Source organism: Heptranchias perlo, chromosome 29 (genome assembly GCF_035084215.1).
Source record: "Heptranchias perlo isolate sHepPer1 chromosome 29, sHepPer1.hap1, whole genome shotgun sequence".
NCBI lineage: Eukaryota > Metazoa > Chordata > Chondrichthyes > Hexanchiformes > Hexanchidae > Heptranchias > Heptranchias perlo.
In genome coordinates, this window is record NC_090353.1 from 36811004 (window position 1) to 36827879 (window position 16876).

At 51.0% G+C, this 16876-nt stretch overlaps 1 protein-coding gene across 1 annotated transcript in view; it reads left to right on the forward strand.

The window, feature by feature from the left end:
- The first annotated feature begins 2722 nt into the window (after positions 1-2722).
- The window catches only part of LOC137299700 (uncharacterized), a 63349-nt gene continuing 49195 nt past the window's right edge, over positions 2723-16876 (forward strand). The window contains exons 1-6 of the mRNA XM_067968640.1: positions 2723-2811; positions 5243-6668; positions 8047-8243; positions 8730-8901; positions 12139-12189; positions 16409-16522. Coding sequence (XP_067824741.1) covers positions 5517-6668; positions 8047-8243; positions 8730-8901; positions 12139-12189; positions 16409-16522 — 1686 coding nt within the window. The 5' untranslated portion in view covers positions 2723-2811; positions 5243-5516. The remainder of the gene's footprint in view (positions 2812-5242; positions 6669-8046; positions 8244-8729; positions 8902-12138; positions 12190-16408; positions 16523-16876) is intronic.

Genomic DNA, 16876 nt, shown 5'->3' on the forward strand with positions numbered 1-16876 from the left:
AACAGATTTAACGTAATAGAACTGGACTGCTGGTGAATTACAGTCATAAATAGGAAAATGTCAGGCTCCCCAAATCTACTTAAAATTGATTCACAAGGCACTCCTAATGTATTAACCTGCAGTCTGCTCCTGCACAAGAAAGCATTCAAGGAGCTATTAAAGAGAAGCTATTCATTACTGATATTAATCCTCTCTCACACATGCTGCAATATGAAATCGGATCCATCAGAAATACTCGGTCCTTACCAAACACTGACGACATCATGGAACCTCCCAGACACAGCACTGACAAACGGCACGTGTGTGATCAATTACCCCACATTATTAATAGTGATCAATTATCCCACTGTATTAATAATAATCAATTACCCCACTGCATTAATAATAATCAATTACCCCACTGCATTAATAATAATCAATTACCCCACTGCATTAATAATTGATTATCCCATTACATTAATAATCAATTACCTCATTACATTAATAATAATCAATTGCCCCACTGATTTAATAATAATCAAATACCCCACTGCATTAATAATAGATTACCAACAACAACAACTTGCATTTATATAGCGCCTTTATTGTAGTAAAACATCCCAAGGCGCTTCACAGGAGCGATTATCAGACAAAATTTGACACCGAGCCACTTACGGAGATATTAGAACAGGTCAAAGAGGTAGGTTTTAAGGAGCGTCTTAAAGGAGGAGAGAGAGGCGGAGAGGTTTAGGGAGGGAATTCCAGAGCTTAGGGCCCAGGCAGCTGAAGGCACGGCCGCCAATGGTGGAGCGATTAAAATCGGGGATACGCAAAAGGCCAGAATTGGAGGAGTGCAGAGATCTCGGAGGGTTGTAGGGCTGGAGGAGGTTACAGAAATAGGGAGGGGCGAGACCATGAGGGATTTGAAAGCAAAGGTGAGAATTTTTAAATCGAGGCGTGTCTGGACCGGGAGCCAATGTAGGTCAGCGAGCTCAGGGGGTGATGGGTGAATGGGACGTGGTGGGAGTTAGGATACGGGGCAGCAGAGTTTTGGATGAGCTGAAGATTATGGAGGGTGGAAGATGGGAGGCCGGCCAGGAGAGCATTGGAATAGTTGAACCTGGAGGTAACAAAGGCACGGATAAGGGTTTCAGCAGCAGATGAGCTGAGGCGGGGGTGGAGACAGGTGATGTTACGGAGGTGAAAGTAGGCGGTCTTGGTGATGGAGCAGATATGTGGTCAGAAACTCATCTCAGGGTCAAATAGGAGGCCAAGATTGCGAACGGTCTGGTTCAGCCTCAGACAGTGGCCGGGGAGAGGGATGGAGTCGTTGGCTAGAGAATGGAATTTGTGACGGGGACCAAAGACAATGGCTTCAGTCTTCCCAATATTTAGATGGAGGAAATTTTTGCTCATTTGGCAAACAGTGTGACAAATGAGAGTCAGTGGAGGGGTCAAGAGAGGTGGTGGTGGTGGTGGTAATTAATAATAATAACCCACTGTATTAATAACAATCGATTACCCCACTACGCTAATAATAATCGATTACCCCATTGCATTAATAACAATCGATTACCCCCTGCATTAATAATAATCAAACACCCCCTGCATTAATAATAATTGAACACCCCCTGCATTAATAATGGTTTGACTATTGCACTGTCACCTAAGCCCTAAGCTTTGGAATTCCTTCCATAAAACTCTCTGCCTCTCCACCTCTCCCTCCACCTCTCTCTCCACCTCTCTCCTCCTTAAAACCTATCTCTTTGACCAGGCTTTTAGTCACCCCTCCTAATATTTCCTTCTTTGGCTCTGTATCAATTTTTGTCTGATTACACTCCTGTGAGATGCCTTGGGATGTTCCCCTGGTTAAGGGCACAATATAAATGCAAGTTGTTGTTTTAGTTAATGTGTAATTCTCTCCCCAGTTAATATCCAATTCTCTCTCCCCAGTTAATATCCAATTCTCTCTCTAGTTAATATCCAATTCTCTCTCTCTCTAGTTAATATCCAATTCTCTCTCTCTCTAGTTAATATCCAATTCTATCTCTCTCTCTCTAGTTAATATCCAATTCTCTCTCTAGTTAATATTCAATACTATCTCTTCCTCTAGTTAATATCCGATTCTCTCTCTCTAGTTAATATCCAATTCTCTCTCTAGTTAATATCCAATACTCTCTCTCTCTCTAGTTAATATCCAATACTATCTCTCTCTCTAGTTAGTATCCAATTCTCTCTCTAGTTAATATCCAATTCTCTCTCTCTAGTTAATATCCAATTCTCTCTCTCTCTCTAGTTAATATCTGATTCTCTATCTCTCTCTAGTTAATATCTGATTCTCTATCTCTCTCTAGTTAATATCCAATTCTCTCTCTAGTTAATATCCAATACTATCTCTCTCTAGTTAATATCCAATTCTCTCTCTAGTTAATATCCAATTCTCTCTCTCTAGTTAATATCCAATTCTCTCTCTAGTTAATATCCAATACTATCTCTCTCTAGTTAATATCCAATTCTCTCTCTAGTTAATATCCAATTCTCTCTCTCTCTCTCTAGTTAATATCCAATTCTCTCTCTAGTTAATATCCAATTCTCTCTCTCGCCCTGGTAAATGTCCAATTCTCTCATACCCTGGTTAATATCTAACCCAGTCGATTGATGTTTCTCCGGTCAGGCGTCATACTTTGTCAGAGTTTCTCTCCGTCTCCCAGCCATTGCGGCGTATTCGAGTCAGACCTGGGAGAACACGATCATATCCCGGGACAGGAGTCTAGTGCCCGGGACAGGAGTAAACAACCGGTCAGGGATCGTCCTTCAACCCGGATTAAGCCGGTGGGTAAATGTCTGCGGGCCATTCACCAAATGACCTCGGGGCGCCGCTGGAGGAGACAGCTTGGCTCGGCTGCTGGTCTAACTCACTGAGATCGGGTTTCCTTAAATCACCTGGTCTGATTGAATCGAGATTTTTGAAGTGTCTGGGTGTTTGCAATCCCTGCTTGTCTCTCTTTTTGCAGTAACGGGTTGGTTTGGATGTGGATGGCAGTGAATTCGGATCCGCCCAGTTGGGGGAAAGCCCATCCTGGAATCATTTGGGAGGAGGTGAGGCCGGAAACATGGAGTTTGAGGGAAGAGTAGTTTGTTGGAAGGGTCTAACTCTGAGTCAGATGGTCCTGGGTCCAACAAAACAGAAGATTTGGACCTAGACCCACATTGGCTCCCGGTCTGGCAACACCTCAATTTTAAAATTCTCATCCTTGTTTTCAAATCCCTCATGGCCTCACCCCTCCCTATCTCTGTAACCTCCTCCAGCCCCACAACCCTCCGAGATCTCCAATTCTGGCCTCTTGCGCATCCCCTGCTCCCTTCACTCCACCATTGGCGGCCGTGCCTTCAGCTGCCTAGGTCCCAAACTCTGGAATTCCCTCCCTAAACTTCTCCACCTCTCTCTCCTCCTTTAAGACGCTCCTTAAAACCTACCTCTTTGACCAAGCTTTTGGTCACCTGTCCTAATATCTCCTTATGTGGCTCGGTGTTAAATTTTGTTTGATAATCGCTCCTGTGAGGCGTCTTGGGATGTTTTCTAACCACCTCCCCTTGACATTCAACGGCATTACCATCGCCGAATCCCCCACCATTAACATCCTGGGGGTCACCATCGACCAAAAACTTAACTGGACCAGCCATATAAATACTGTGGCTACAAGAGCAGGTCAGAGGCTGGGTATTCTGTGGCGAGTGACTCACCTCCTGACTCCCCAAAGCCTTTCCACCATCTACAAGGCACAAGTCAGGAGTGTGATGGAATACTCTCCACTTGCCTGGATGAGTGCAGCTCCAACAACACTCAAGAAGCTCGACACCATCCAGGACAAAGCAGCCCGCTTGATTGGCACCCCATCCACCACCCTAAACATTCACTCCCTTCACCACCAGCGCACTGTGGCTGCAGTGTGTACCATCCACAGGATGCACTGCAGCAACTCGCCAAGGCTTCTTCGACAGCACCTCCCAAACCTGCGACCTCTACCACCTAGGGCAGCAGGTACATGGGAACAACACCACCTGCACGTTCCCCTCCAAGTCACACACCATCCCGACTTGGAAATATATCGCCGTTCCTTCATCGTCGCTGGGTCAAAATCCTGGAACTCCCTTCCTAACAGCACTGTGGGAGAACCTTCACCACACGGACTGCAGCGGTTCAAGAAGGCGGCTCACCACCACCTTCTCAAGGGACAACTAGGGATGGGCAATAAATGCCGGCCTCGCCAACGACGCCCAGATCCCATGAACAATTTTTTAATATATAAATGCAGGTTGTTGCTGTTGTTATGGATCAAGTTTCCAGATATTTGAGCCCACCACCGAGGCTGACACTTCAGTCCAGTGCTGAGGGTAGGGGTCGCCAACCCTCCAGAATTGTCCTGCAGTCTCCAGGAATTGAAGGTTGATCTCCAGGACTCTGCTGGGAGCAACGCCCGGGAGGAAAATCATGGGGGGGGGGGTTTAAAAAGATTGTGTGTTTTTTTCATTTTCCTTGAACACTTTTTGTTTATTAGCTATAAAAATATTGGAGATGGGGAAAAGGCTGTTTGACTGGACAGTTGGAAGCAGGAGGTCATGTGATGAAACCTCCGGGAATACGTCCAACCAGAGTTGGCAACCCCTAATTGAAGGAGTGCTGCATTGTCAGAGGTGCCAATCTTCGGTTGGGATTTTAAAGGCCTCATCTGTCCCTCCAGGTTACCAGAGGCCTACATTAAACATCCTCTTGGAGCTGTTCAAAGAGGAGCCTCAGAAACGTTTGTGTGATTGCTGGTCATAGCTGCCGCCAACGGCTGTGGATCAGTGGGCAGCACTCTCACCCCTCAGTCAGAAGGTCATAGGTTCAAGGCCCACTCTAGAGACTTGAGCCCATAATCCAGGCTGAAATTCTGAAGCATTTCCTTCTTGTGCCATTATTTAAAACTCAAAAAAAATATTGCTAATTGCTGTCTTTCAAATATTGTTTGGAAGCCTCTGGGTCATTGTACGGAACCCAGCCAGAGACCCGTACCAATGAGATCAAGGACAACAGTAGCTTGAGTTCCATCTTCAACCCTCCTTCAGTACTTCCTGCTCTCTAGCCCCCGGGCAGTAGCTTTTGGAGGAGGTCTGGGAGAGGGGGTGTGGCCGGTGAGGATACAAAGCGGAGAGTGAGAGAAGAAAAATGTGGCAAAAGTCAAAAATCCAAGAAATTTAGTTTTGTTTCTATTTTGTTCAGGATCAGCCCTGGACTTCTGACACTCCACAAGGGAACTGTGAGGTCATTGAGGGCATCGCGCCAACCCTTGGGCATTTTAAAGCTACTCTCGGCCCTGAAATGGGAAGGAGCTGGGATTCACCAAGATGATGTACTCAAGTCGTTGACCTACCAGCAGATTTGTTAAGCTGAGTGTGGCGAAGGCAGTTACGTTCGATTAAGCCGATTAAACACCACTGCTTCCTTCCCCTTTTCCACTTTGTTAAATTGGACCGCTCAAACAGTGAGAATAAGAATGTCTTCAGATTGGAGAATTGTAACCGATGGTTATGGCAGGAGCTGGACAGCAGCCAATGAGGAGGAGTCTGGCCATTCCAACCTACAGAGGCAGATGCTGCCCACACGCCTGATGTCCAGCACTGCCACCAGCACCAGCGAGGAAGATGACTCCTTCAGCTCAGTGTGTGACCCACCTCCGTTGCCCTTGCAGCCACCAGTGGGCGAGCCGGAAGAGGAGATACAGATACCCAACATCAAACCAAAGAGAAGGTTCATCCCCGACTCTTGGAGGAACTTCTTGAGGGGCCGCAGAGGGGACACAAAGCCGCTCTTCAACTTAAACTTCCCCTGGAGCGCGGAGGAGTGCTCCCCGCCCGTGTCCCCTCTCCCCAATCGGCGCTGGCCCGATTCCGCAGATGGCGGAGCCTCTGAAGAGGGGTCTGAGCAGGTAGCGGAAGGTAAGGACTCGGGTATGTTTGATTGGGGGACTCCCAAAAAGGAAATGGAATCATCAACATTTCAAAGCGACGCCAAGGAGAAGCAGCCCGAGTCAGCACTGAGCTACGAGGAGCAGATGCATGTCTACCAACTGAAGCACGCTTACATGAAGTCTTGGCCGGGCTTGCTCCGGGTACTGGGAGTAATCGAGCTGCTTTTCGGAGCGATGGTGTTCGCCTGTATATGTGCATACATACAGAAAGACAACCAGTGGTACAATTTCAATGGGGGCACTTTCCCAAACTTCGGGTTTGGGAGCGATTATTACTATAACGGACCCAAAACCCCTTTTGTCCTGGTCTTGGCTGGTCTGGCCTGGATTGTGACGGTGACCCTCCTGGTACTCGGGCTGACGCTCTATTATAGGACCATTCTCCTCGACTCGGATTGGTGGCCTCTCACGGAATTCACCATAAACGCTTGCCTCTTCTTTGTGTACATGGCGGCTGCCATCGTGTACGTGAACGGCTTCAGCGTGGGGGGCCTGTGCTACACCATGCTGGCCAACAACCCTTTGTACTACCAGCTGTGCCGGGTGGAGAGCGGGCAGATTGCAGCCGCGGCCTTCCTGTTCGTCAACATGCTCCTGTACCTGATCAGCGCCATCGTGTGTCTCAAGGTGTGGCGCCATGAACAAAACAGGAGAGAGAGGGAAGCGTTTAGGAACAAGGTAGGCTTTGCTGCGTTGGTAGATGAGGTAAGGAAAGACGTACGGTCTGGCCTTAAGCCATCTGAAGATTCCAGCTCGTACAGGGAAGGTGGATTTCTGGGTAGGTGACTCTTGACCCATGAATCAATTCTTTACAACGTGATTTAGTGGTCAAAAGAAAGATATACACAGATATATTTTCAACAGCATCTCCCGAACCCATGACCTCCACCACCTAGAAGGACAAGTTGGTGGAGGTATGGGAACACCACCACCTCCAAGTTCCCCTCCAAGACACACACACACACACACACACACACACACACACACACACACACACACACCCCGACTCGGACATTTTATCATCACTCCTTCATCGTGCGGTCAAAATTCCTTCCCTAAACCTCTCCACCTTCCTCTCCTCAAAACTCACCTCTTTGACTGACTAGATTTCTGGTCACCCATTATATTATGACCTTCTGTGATTTGATTACACTTCAGTGAAGCCAATGTCTTCGGTCCCCGCCACACACTCCGTTCCCTCGCCACTGCCTGAGGTTGAACCGGACAATTCACAATCGCGGCGTCCTGTTTGGCCCTGAGCTGAGACTCAGACACCGCCCCCCTGCCCCCGCCATATCCGCTCCATCACCAAGACCACCTACTTCCACCTCTGTAACATCGCCCGTCACCGGCCCCTGCCTCAGCTCATCTGCTGCTGAAACCCTCATCCGTGCCTTTGTTACCTTCAGACTCAATTATTCCAATGCTGACCGGTCCGGCAACGCCTCGATTTTAAAATTCTCATCCTTGTTTTCAAATCCCTCCATGGCCTCGTCCCTCCCTATCTCTGTAACCTCCCAAGCCCTCCAACCCTCCGAGATCTCTGCGCTCCTCCAATTCTGGCCTCTTGCGCATCCCCGATTTTCATCACCATTGGCGGCCGTGCCTTCAGCTGCCTGGGCCCTGAGCTCTGGAATTCCCTCCCTAAACCTCTCCGCCTCTGTCTCCTTTTTAAGATGCTCCTTAAAACCCACCTCTTTGACCAAGATTTTGGTCACCTGTCCTAATATCTCTTTATGTGGGCCGGTGTCAATTTTCTTTGTCAGGATCAGTGGAGACGGAGAGGTTTAGGGAGGGAATTCCAGAGCTTGGGGCCAATGGTGGAGCAATGGAAATCGGGGCCATCTCTCTGGCCACGTCTGAGGCTGAACCAGACTGTTCAGGACAGGACCGTGAAAGAATAGTTTGCTGGGACACGCTGTTAGGCTCACTCGTGAAGCGTGGATACTGAAGTGATATACTCCAATCCACACCCACACTCCCGATCCCTCGTAAATCAACTGCATTTGTCGGTTTCGAGTTTCCAGCTGACCTAACTCTCTCTCATTTCTTTTAGCGTAAAACAGCTGCAGTAGTCAGAGTGAGACGGCCGTTTTCTTTCAAGCGCATTTCATTCAGGAGAAACACTCCACGACCCCTGGACGAACAGGTCACCAACAACATTCAGCTCAGGGCCAATGGTTCCGGCACCTTCAACAAATCTATTCCAGCCGGGTACATTCCGAAGCCCCTCATCGTACCAGATTACGTAACGTAAGGATATTCGTCTTGTTAGCAAACACAACAAGATTATTTATAACCTGTAACCGGTCAGTGAGTGTAACTCCAATTCTGGCCTCTTGCACATCCCCGATTTCCATCGCCCCTGTATTGGCGGCCGTGCCTTCAGCTGCCTCGGCCCTAAACTCTGGAATTCCCTCCCTAAACCTCTCCGTATCTCTCTCCTCCTTTTTAAGACACTTCTTAAAACCTACCTTGTTGGCCACCTGTCCTAATATCTCCTTATGTGACTCGGTGTCAAAATTTGTTTGATAATCGCTCCTGTGATGCGCCTTGGGATGTTTTATTACGTTAAAGGCGCTATATAAATGCAAGTTGTTGTTGTTGTGTGTAACCCTATTGAAATATTGGTACAGCTATTACCGTGAGATGTGTCAGCACTGCGAGGAGTCTGCACACAGTCCAGGAGTGGGCCGTTCACTCACCACGTCCCACTGTAAACTGTGCTTTGTTTTTTAGAAAGTACCCAAAGATCGAGACAGCGGAGGAGAGGGAACGTTATAAGGGAGTGTTCAACGACCAGTACGCAGAGTACAAGGAGCTCCACAGTCAGATCCACGCAGCCAGCAGAAAGTTCAGGGAGCTGAGGCTCCTGATAGAAAAGCTGCCTCGCTACACGGAGAGGTTAGAGGTCAGTGGGAAACTGGGTCACAGGTCAGTGGGAAACTGGGTCACAGGTCACTGGGAAATGGGGTCAACCGAGACACGGTGCTTCTACTTTCGGGATAAGGTCGCGAACCCTCCAGGATCGTCTTGGAGTCTTCAGGAGTTAGAGGTTAACCTCTGGGACTCTGCTGCAAGCAACACCCAGGGAGAAAAATCATAGCAGCATTAAAAAATTAGGTGTTTTTCATTTTCTTTGAATGTTTTTGTTTGTTAGTCATAATTTAAAAAATTGGAGCCGGGGGGTCATGTGATGAAACCTCCAGGAACACATCCAACCAGAGTCGGCAACTCTACTCAATGATAACTTTCAAAAGGGAACTGGATAAATACTTGAAGGGAAAAAATTTGCAGGACTTTGGGGAAAGAGCAGGGGAATGAGACTAATTGGACAGCTCTTTCAAAGAGCCAACACAGGCACAATGGGCCGAATGGCCGCCTTCTTTGCTGTACCTACTAAAGATACTATGAAATCGAGCCATAAAGGTGGGGGGGGGGGTTCGAAAGGGAAGGGGAGAGGTGGGGGCGGGAGGGGAGGGGTGAGACCCCATGCTGTCCTAAGGCCCCTGCCCTATAATTTAAAAGGGTCTTTAGTCTCTCCCAGGAATGCACTCCATCAATCTCAATGTTTGTTTACTGTGTTCAGATTTCTGTGTCTCGTTTTCTAACTTTTTTTTGCCTTTTCTCCTCTCTCTTTCTCTTTCATTTCCCCCCCCCCCCGTCTGTCTCTTTCATTCCCCCCCCCTGTCTGTCTCTTTCATTCCCCCCCCCATCTTTCATTTTCTCCCCCACCATGTTTCTCTTCCCCCCCTCCCCCCCATGTTTCTTTCCCCCCTCCCCCCCATGTTTCTTTCCCCCCTCCCCCCCATGTTTCTTTCCCCCCTCCCCCCCCCATGTTTCTTTCCCCCCCCCTCCCCCCCCCCATGTTTCTTTCCCCCCCTCCCCCCCCCCATGTTTCTTTCCCCCCCCTCCCCCCCCCATGTTTCTTTCCCCCCCTCCCCCCCATGTTTCTTTCCCCCCCTCCCCCCCATGTTTCTTTCCCCCCCTCCCCCCCCATGTTTCTTTCCCCCCCTCCCCCCCATGTTTCTTTCCCCCCCTCCCCCCCATGTTTCTCTTCCCCCCCCTCCCCCCAGCTCTCTCTTCCCCCCCCCTCCCCCCCATGTCTCTCTCTCCCCCCCCCCCCCCCCCCCCCATGTCTCTCTCTCCCCCCCCCCCCTCCCCCCGGCTCTCTCTCTCTCTCTCTCTCTTGTGCCAGTAGTTCAGAGACTCCATCAAAGTCCCAGTAAATATACATTGACCAAACGGAACTGCTCTCAAGGTCAGATGCTAATAACCATTGAAAAGTCTGTGAGGGGTCAGAGTCTGTGACGTTGGTGTTTTGGATCTGGTCGATGTTGGAAGCGACTGTACCTGATTTAGGAGCCAGGATTCCCTCAGCTGCAACGATCACATTGTTACAACAGGCTGCACAATTTTACAAAACCCTACAACTCTGGCACACATCCCTCCCTAGGAAAGGCTCCCCAGGCATTGTAATTAGCCTCCAGTCACTAAATTAGCCAGACAGTTAGGGCTCTGTAACTAGGCCTCAGAACCCCTGGGGTACGGAGGAGAGGGAAGGGGAAATCAGCTGGGGTTCCTGCTCCCGAACACTGTCCACTGACTCTTGCTGGAAAGTGTGTGTGAATGATGGGTGAATACAAAGAAAGAAGAGTGGACCTGCATTTATATAGCGCCTTTCACAACCTCAGGACATCCCGAAGCGCTTCACAGCCAATTAAATACTTTTGAAGTGTAGTCACTGTTGTAATGTAGGGAAACGCGGCAGCCCATTTGCGCACAGCAAGATCCCACAAACAGCAATGAGATAAATGATCAAATAAACTGTTTTTAGGTGTCGGGTGAGGGATAAATATTGGCCAGGACACCGGGGAGAACTCCCCTGCTCTTCTTTGAATAGTGGTCGTGGGATCTTTTACATCCACCTGAGAGGACAGGGGCCCGGTTTAACGTCTCATCCAAAAGACAGCACCTCTGACAGTGTAGCACTCCCTCAGTAGTGCTGCTAGGAGTGTCAGCCTAGATTTTGTGCACAAAAGATCCCATGGTACTATTTCAAGAAGAGGAGGGGAGTTCTCCCTGTTGTCCGGGGGCCAATATTTATCCCTCAACCAACATCACTTTTTAAAAAAAAAAACAGATTATTTGATCATTTATCTCATTGCTGTTTGTGGGATCTTGCTGTGCGCAAATTGGCTGCCGCATTTCCCACATTACAATAGTGACTACATCTGAAAAGTATTTAATTGGCTGTAAAGCTCTTTGGGACGTCCTGAGGTTGTGAAAGGCGCTATATAAATGCAAGTCTTTCTTTGCCCACGTACTAGGAAGTGGGGTAGTACGGAGTGTTTGTGGTTTGAGGTGGGACTCGCCAGCACCAACTGTTGGCAGCAAATATTTAATGACTCGCTGCTTTTGTTTCTTCATCTCTGAGTGGCTGATAAGGCCGGGGAACTTTCCACTGATTTTTAAAACCTCTACCAGTCGCTGTGAGCTTGAGGGTTCAGTAAAGAATGTTGAGGAGGACGGGGTCCCTGGTCCTTGAGCACAATCTGTGGCACTCTTGGAGTTGGTAACTCCTGCTGGGTAGTGTTCCACCAGTGCCAGCAATCCTCTGGCACCTTCACTTGTCAGCCGAGGCAGTGATTGGCGGAAAGATATTTGGCCATGGAGGCATCGCGGCTATGTCCGATTCTTTTGTCGCCCAACACGTGCTTTCCAGCAGGTCCGGGAACTCCTTTTTTTTGCTCCCATTCCTTAGCCCAAGGGTCCTGAGGGCCATGGACACTCAGCCCCAATTCCTAGTTTTCACTAAACACTCTCTCACTGGGACAGGCGGAGATTGTATTGCTTGTCTGAGTGAGAGAGAGGGGAGATGGTGAGGGCTGGGAGAAGGGAGGGGAGAAAGGGTTGTCCTCTCAAGCATTTCCTCCAAGCATCCCATGTGCCTGGGAATAACGTCAGGGAGCTCAGGACTCATGGACGCCATTGGTGGTTACACTCTGGGTATAGCACAGCTTACAAGCAGTAACTGAACTCTCTGTCAAAGAATTGCCGGTAACACTCACCACAGCTGCGAAATACTGATAACCCCCATCACACTGTAATCCTGCTCACATCACCAACCCTGTCTCCTCCATTCCAGGAACACAAACGGATTACGAAGATACTTGAAGATTATGAGGAGAAAAAGAATGTGAGTCTGGACAGGTTCAACAGAAATCATGGAAATCAAATCACCTCACCCCCACACCCCCTCTCACTCTCCCTCACCCCCTCTCACCCCCTCTCACTCCCTCACCCCCCCTCACCCCCTCTCACTCCCTCACCCCCCCTCACCCCCTCTCACTCCCTCACCCCCCCTCACCCCCTCTCACTCTCCCTCACCCCCTCTCACTCTCCCTCACCCCCTCTCACTCTCCCTCACCCCCTCTCACTCTCCCTCACCCCCTCTCACTCTCCCTCACCCCCTCTCACTCTCCCTCACCCCCTCTCACTCTCCCTCACCCCCTCTCACTCTCCCTCACCCCCTCTCACTCTCCCTCACCCCCTCTCACTCTCCCCTCACCCCCTCTCACTCTCCCTCACCCCCTCTCACTCTCCCTCACCCCCTCTCACTCTCCCTCACCCCCTCTCACTCTCCCTCACCCCCTCTCACTCTCCCTCACCCCCTCTCACTCTCCCTCACCCCCTCTCACTCTCCCTCACCCCCCTCTCACTCTCCCTCACCCCCTCTCACTCTCCCTCACCCCCTCTCACTCTCCCTCACCCCCTCTCACTCTCCCTCACCCCCTCTCACTCTCCCTCACCCCCTCTCACACTCCCTCACCCCCTCTCACTCTCCCTCACCCCCTCTCACTCTCCCACACCCCCTCTCACTCTCCCTCACCCCCTCTCACTCTCCCTCACCCCCTCTCACTCTCCCTCACCCCCTCTCACTCTCCCTCACCCCCTCTCACTCTCCCTCACCCCCTCTCACACTCCCTCACCCCCTCTCACTCTCCCTCACCCCCCTCTCACTCTCCCTCACCCCCTCTCACTCTCCCTCACCCCCTCTCACTCTCCCTCACCCCCTCTCACTCTCCCTCACCCCCTCTCACTCTCCCTCACCCCCTCTCACTCTCCCTCACCCCCTCTCACTCTCCCTCACCCCCTCTCACTCTCCCTCACCCCCTCTCACTCTCCCTCACCCCCTCTCACTCTCCCTCACCCCCTCTCACTCTCCCTCACCCCCTCTCACTCTCCCTCACCCCCTCTCACTCTCCCTCACCCCCTCTCACTCTCCCTCACCCCCTCTCACTCTCCCTCACCCCCTCTCACTCTCCCTCACCCCCTCTCACTCTCCCTCACCCCCTCTCACTCTCCCTCACCCCCTCTCACTCTCCCTCACCCCCTCTCACTCTCCCTCACCCCCTCTCACTCTCCCTCACCCCCACACCCCCTCTCACTCTCCCTCACCCCCTCTCACTCTCCCCCACACCCCCTCTCACTCTCCCTCACCCCCTCTCACTCTCCCTCACCCCCTCTCACTCTCCCTCTCCCTCACCCCCTCTCACTCCCTCACCCCCCCCTCACTCTCCCTCTCCCTCACCCCCTCTCACTCCCTCACCCCCCCCTCACCCCCTCTCACTCTCCCTCACCCCCCCTCACCCCCTCTCACTCCCTCACCCCCCCACACCCCCTCTCACTCTCCCTCACCCCCTCTCACTCTCCCCCACACCCCCTCTCACTCTCCCTCACCCCCTCTCACTCTCCCTCACCCCCTCTCACTCTCCCTCTCCCTCACCCCCTCTCACTCCCTCACCCCCTCTCACTCTCCCTCACCCCCTCTCACTCTCCCTCTCCCTCACCCCCTCTCACTCCCTCACCCCCCCCTCACTCTCCCTCTCTCACCCCCCCCTCACCCCCTCTCACTCTCCCTCACCCCCCCTCACCCCCTCTCACTCTCCCTCACCCCCCCTCACCCCCTCTCACTCCCTCACCCCCCCACACCCCCTCTCACTCTCCCTCACCCCCCTCGCTCTCCCTCGCTCTCCCTCTCACTCTCCCTCGCCCGCCCTCGCCCGCCCTCGCCCGCCCTCGCCCGCCCTCGCCCGCCCTCGCCCCCTCCTCGCCCGCCCTCGCCCGCCCTCGCCCGCCCTCGCCAGCCCTCGCTCGCCCTCGCCCCCCCTCGCTCGCCCTCGCCCCCCTCGCCCCCCCTCGCCCCCCCTCGCCCGCCCTCGCCCGCCCTCGCCCCCCCTCGCCCCCCCTCGCCCCCTCGCCCCCTCGCCCCCTCGCCCGCCCTCGCCCGCCCTCGCCCCCCCTCGCCCCCCCCTCGCTCGCCCTCGCCCCCCCCTCGCTCGCCCTCGCCCCCCCTCGCTCGCCCTCGCCCCCCCCTCGCTCGCCCTCGCCCCCCCCTCGCTCGCCCTCGCCCCCCCCTCGCTCGCCCTCGCCCCCCCCCTCGCTCCCCCTCGCCCCCCCTCGCCCGCCCTCGCCCCCCCTCGCCTCTCCCTCACCCCCCCTCGCCCTCCCTCACCCCCCCTCACTCACCCTCGCCCAGAAGGATTTGGAATTCAGGGATATATTTCCAATGGTAATTAACCCTCTCATTCATCCCCATTGTACAGGTGAATATAGAGACTTGCTCTCTGAGTTAGTTCATTGTCCTATCACCTGAGGACAATCTGCTAACTCTACGTTTTCTAAAATGAGTTAAGATACAGATCAGCCATGATCTAATTGGTGGAACAGGGTCGCTGCATTCGGGTTATTTTCCTGAGTCTCCAAACGCCCAAACCGATGGGATGTAAGTCTCTCTCTCTCTCTCTCTGTGAAAGTTCTGTGTTAAACGAGTTCGAGGCAATTTTAAGCCGCTCCTAAATGGCACAGACTCACAGCATAAAAACCACCAATAACTTGGCACAATTTGCTAATCTGTCTGAGAGAGCACAAGGATGACCAATTGTAGTTTGTGCAACATTTCACACTGGTGCAGGGGGCACTGCCTCCGAGGTCAGGGTTATGGGTAAAGGGACTATCACTGCCCCCTGGTCTAAGCTAAACCGGGCACTGACACTCGGATAGAAAGGGCTAAAAGTCTGATAAACTAAGTAAAGTCAGGTCGGAGGCTGAGGTTGAGGGCAAGCCCGAGGTGAAGGAACCGGAGGTGAGAAGGATGCAGGTCTGGGAGAGGGGGTTGAACAGATGGGGAAGGAAAATAAACAGTAACAGGAGGAGGCCATTCAGCCCCTCAACCCCGTTCCGCCATTCAGTTAGATCAAGGCTGATCTGTGTCTCTTCACTCATTTTAGAAAATGTAGAGTTAGCAGAAAATCAGGTGGGAAGATTGAAAACAAAGTGAAAAAAATGCAAGATGGTGTGGTTTTCTGGTATTGATTCTTCACGTCTGATTGGTCAGTGCTGACCATGTGAACAAAAATATCAGTGACTGGCATTGACCAATCACACTCGTGCACTCTGATTACACAGTCACAAAAGGTTTAAATAAATAGATAAATGTGTAAGTTGGTGATGCAGCATTTCAAGTTTCATGATTCCAGTAACTGAAAGGGTTTCACGCATCATTTAACCCAGCATTAATGCTCTATATTAACTGGTTTCAAAATCCCCCAAATTAACCCACTTTGGATTGGATCAGATTGTAGTTTTCTTCTGCCACTTAAGATGATAAAAAAAGCATCGAATAAGAAAAGGTTGTCAGTCCCTCAGGCCCATTCCCCCCACAGAGCAGGTACAACACTGCCCACCATCAACTCCACCCAATCTGAGATAGATAGCTTTTTGGCAACCAAAGGTATTCAGGGATATGGGCCAAAGGCAGGTATATGGAGTTAGATCACAGATCAGCCATGATCTTATCAAATGGCGGAGCAGGCACGAGGGGCTGAATGGCCTACTCCTGTTCCTATGTTCCTAATCCACTCAATCTCCTGTGGAATTAAAGTTCTGGCAAATTTCTCCTTGACCCTCAAAGGAAATCAAGTAAAATATCAGGATATTATTCCAACCTCACAACCCAGACTGGGAACTTGTTCCTGGAATTCTAGGTACCACTGAGTATCGAAAGAAAGACAGACTTGCATTTACACAGGGTCTCGTTTTAACATCTCATCTGAAAGATGGCACCTCCGACAGTGCAGCACTCCCTCAGTACTGCGCTGGGAGTGTCAGCCTGGATTATGGGCTCAAGTCTCTAGAGTGGGACTTGAACCCATGACCTTCTGCCTCAGAGAGGTGATCAGTTCTGCCCACTGAGCCCCGGGTAATCACTGAGTTGGTTTTTAAAAACCCTCCTTGAATTACATTTGACCCCTTTTTAAAGGAGTTAATTGACACGGGAATAATTCCAGTTGCAGAGTTCCCGTTCCATGTAACAACTACTCTGCCCTCCGATAAAGGTTTCTTTTATTAAACAGGACCCAGCGTTTGTGGAGAAGAAGGAACGATGCACGTATTTGAAGAACAAGCTCTCGTACATCAAACAGCGAATCCAAGAATACGACTTAGACTACAGCTCAAGAGGCAGTTACTGAGGGACTGACTTAAAAAATACAGAGAAAAAGAAAGAACTTGCATTTATGTAGCACCTTTCACATCCTCGGACATCCCAAAGCGCTTCACAGCCAATCAGTTACTTTGGAGGTTTAGTGGCTATTATTTAGGCAAACCTGACAGCCAATTTGCGCACAGCAAGGTCCCACAAACAGCATAAATGAGTACAATTGTGAATTGGTGATGTTACTGGACTAGTAATCCAGAGAACGTGAGTTCAAATCCCACTGTGGTAGTTTGAGAATTTGAAAGCAGTAAAAGTGACCGTGAAGCTGTCGGATTGTCATAAAAACCCAACTTTTCGTTAATGTCCCTTTAGGGAAGGAAACCTG